General features: G+C 45.4%; 1 protein-coding gene across 1 annotated transcript; it reads right to left on the reverse strand.

Moving 5' to 3' along the window:
* Window positions 1-951: 951 nt before the first annotated feature.
* On the reverse strand, window positions 952-3,087 carry LOC139563101 (ras association domain-containing protein 10-like). The gene has a single exon (XM_071381383.1). It carries the CDS (start codon window positions 2,815-2,817, stop codon window positions 1,423-1,425), a length of 1,395 nt encoding a protein of 464 aa, XP_071237484.1. The 5' UTR covers window positions 2,818-3,087; the 3' UTR covers window positions 952-1,422.

The raw sequence follows: 3,087 nt of genomic DNA on the forward strand, positions 1-3,087 counted from the left end.
ATTAGCTTTGCAAACAACCCTGATGATGTTATTTGTGACAGTCTGAATGTATCTGCAGCTCTGGTTTTATAGCTACAATCCTCACACTTCTCAACAGACCAACCAGATTAATGCCAACAGCAGGCCTCTGATTACAGCTAATGCTGGTTTGATCTAGTGTTCAGGGATGTGTTAAGAGTGCACTATAGCAGGGGTACAGTAGGGGTGGGCAGAGGGGAGGAGAAGGGGGGGGGGGGGGTTCCTCTTATGAGACCCTGGCTGAGAGGGACTGGATCTGAAGCCTGACTGAAGACCAGTCAACAGTGAAATACAATAGCATCATGTGATACCCCACCTGGGCCAGACAGCAAGCCTCACACTCACTATTGTGGGGTAATGCAATGTAATGCCATACTACTGTGTCTCTCTGTCAAAGGCATCTCTGCTGCTTCTCCCTGTGTGGGTTATGTCAGAGGAAGTTTTCACCCCTGGCCTCAGTCACATTGATTGGGAATCCCCTGACGCCCATGGATATGAGCCTAAATCCTTCATGCCTTTCCCACTCACACTGTGGCACAAACGTCCTGTATGTATCCCTGATCCGTTATGTACTATACAGGCTCTGGTTTACTCTGTGTGAGCTCAGCATCTGCTTGGAGTTTTCATCCCATTGCGTAACGCGGCATGCCACCCCTTACCCTACCCATCGTCTCTCTCAAGCACACATGCACGCAAGGGCATGAACACACACACACATACAGTGATGCATGCATCCACACACTCTCACACATACGCACATGCATGTCACACATACATACATACACACACACATACATACACATACATTGTTTAACATCATCCTATACTTTTCACTCTTCCCAAACTCTTTCCTGATGCATACAATTTGCAGACGTAGTATTGATTAGGCAAGGCAAAGTTATTTTCTGCACATTTCAATGAAGCAATTGCACATAAGCTTTGTAAATTATGTTTATTTTAGTATGTCATACACCCTTCATATTTAAGAATCATCAGTGTGTCCACAAAATCCCATTCCAAACAGAAATAGCACTTGTGCAGTGTTACATTTAGCATGGTCTATTTTAAGTCTGTTTAGTCTTGCAAACACAAAGACTTCCATCCCTTAATCAATAATAATCTGACCGATAACACTGAGGTGTGTCTTATCCTGGCACAGGTCAAAGGGTTTTTTATAGAGAAAAGGCAGCAAAATATGTGAATAGCTATAAGTGCATATATTTAAGTGACCAAGTATATTGACTCTGTAAGCTACATATTAGTCAATACATTTTGGGACATTTTTGAATACATTGTATTGTGTTGTTCATTGTGGGGATATACTCTATGTCAGATCCCTGAGTTTTTAGACATACAGTAATTATGTCCCATAATTGTCAATATTATTTGAAGCATCCTGGCAATTTATACCAATGACTCGCACACAGGTGGGTTATCCGAGTCCTGACTGTGCATGGAGCTCAGGCCAGTGTCTGAGTCGTCATCGTTGGCATTGCATGCCTTTGAAAGCCCCCTGGCTTGCTCCACCCACTCACTTTTCGTCTCCAGGGGACGCATCATTGCTGCCTCAGTAACCACAGAGTTGCAGTCATTGTCCTCGCTTGGTGTCTCGTCATCCTCTATATACAATGAGTTCACTTTCTCCAGCAAATCCCGTATCTCTTTTTCTTTCGCCCCCCAAATATCCTGGGTTACATTCAAATCATTTCTAATAGCCTCCAAATCCGTGTTCAAGCGCAGTCCAATGTATAAACTAGTATCCAGCTGCGTTTTGATCCTCTCCTCCTCCAGAAGCAAATCGTTCTCGAATGATGTATCAGCTTCGAGGGCTAAAGTGTCTGTGTGTGTCGCATGGGCTGTTGATACCCACATAGCGGTCTCTCCCGCGCTGGGTTTCACCTCTTTACTTGACAGCTCCTCTTGCCTTCGCTTCATCCACCTCTGATTCAGTTCCTCTTGGATCTCCACAGTAATGCTGTCCATGAGCGCTTCGTGCTCAGCCAATTCATCCTGAAGTCTAATCACCTCCTCACACCGTTGGGCATACTCCTCAAACTGGGCAACAGCCTCCGCCGAGCACGGCTTCTCACCCTCCTGCTTGGAGAGCCCGTCAGAATGCGCATCCACTAAGTATGTGTCCTGCACGTAATTGATCCCATGCATTTTCATTCTGTCAAAATGAACTTTAGCTTCATACCTTTCTATCTCTCTGTCCAGTTCATTAATTCTCTGGATCTGTTGGCGGATTGTGTGGTCCTGGGATATGACCAGGTGAACCAAAGTTTCCATTTTCTCCCCAGTGGGCGCATCCTTGGACACGGTTTGCGCCCTCTTTTTATTTATTTTATCCAACTTTCTGAAAGCTTTCCTAACAATCCGACGTTGTTTCTCGGGTGAGAAGCCCATGGTGGCTCTTGCTGTCCCCTTGTAAATGCACGGGCTCTCCTTGCTGAGCACCACACGGGCCTCTGCGCTCCGGGGTCCATGGTTAGCCAAAGAAGCCTCATTTTTAACCAACACAAACCGCACGTTCTCCTGCTCCTCTCCCCACGCGCCCCAAAGTCGAAGGATCTTTGTTTTATTCGGCAAAATTCTCTCAGATCCTCTCCATTTTTCTACGATGCAATAGGACTGGGGTGATCCCGAGAGCATGGCTACAGAGACACATTGTTGCAAGTTTTGATCCTCTAGGAGCACATTGACCACATCTGCACAGGTGGTGCGCTTTGACAGTCCGGAGACAAGCTTCTCCTCTCGGCAAACCCACACAGATATCTTACTTTCCTTGGACTCCATCATAAACTAAAACTAAACCCTTTCCCCTTTAGATAACCATTCAAATTACGTTTTTTGAGGATGGAAACGGATTGGAAAAGAGTTTTGTCATTTAAGTGCTAAATTAATTGTACATCCGCATACGTTAGAATAAAAAGCAACATCCAACATTCTGAGATAAATTGTTCATTTTACGCGTTCCCTCAAGTAGTTGGTAGCGGATGGGAAGTCCTTGCTGTCGCTGTTTGCTCTGTGTCCAAGTAAGCACACTCAACTGCGCTCTTTGCGCGCTGT

This window comes from Salvelinus alpinus, chromosome 33 (genome assembly GCF_045679555.1).
Source record: "Salvelinus alpinus chromosome 33, SLU_Salpinus.1, whole genome shotgun sequence".
NCBI classification, from domain to species: Eukaryota; Metazoa; Chordata; class Actinopteri; order Salmoniformes; family Salmonidae; genus Salvelinus; species Salvelinus alpinus.

Excerpts from the sequence above, each read along its gene's own strand:
- LOC139563101 (XM_071381383.1), bottom strand. The coding sequence starts at position 2,817 with ATGATGGAGTCCAAGGAAAGTAAGATATCTGTGTGGGTTTGCCGAGAG.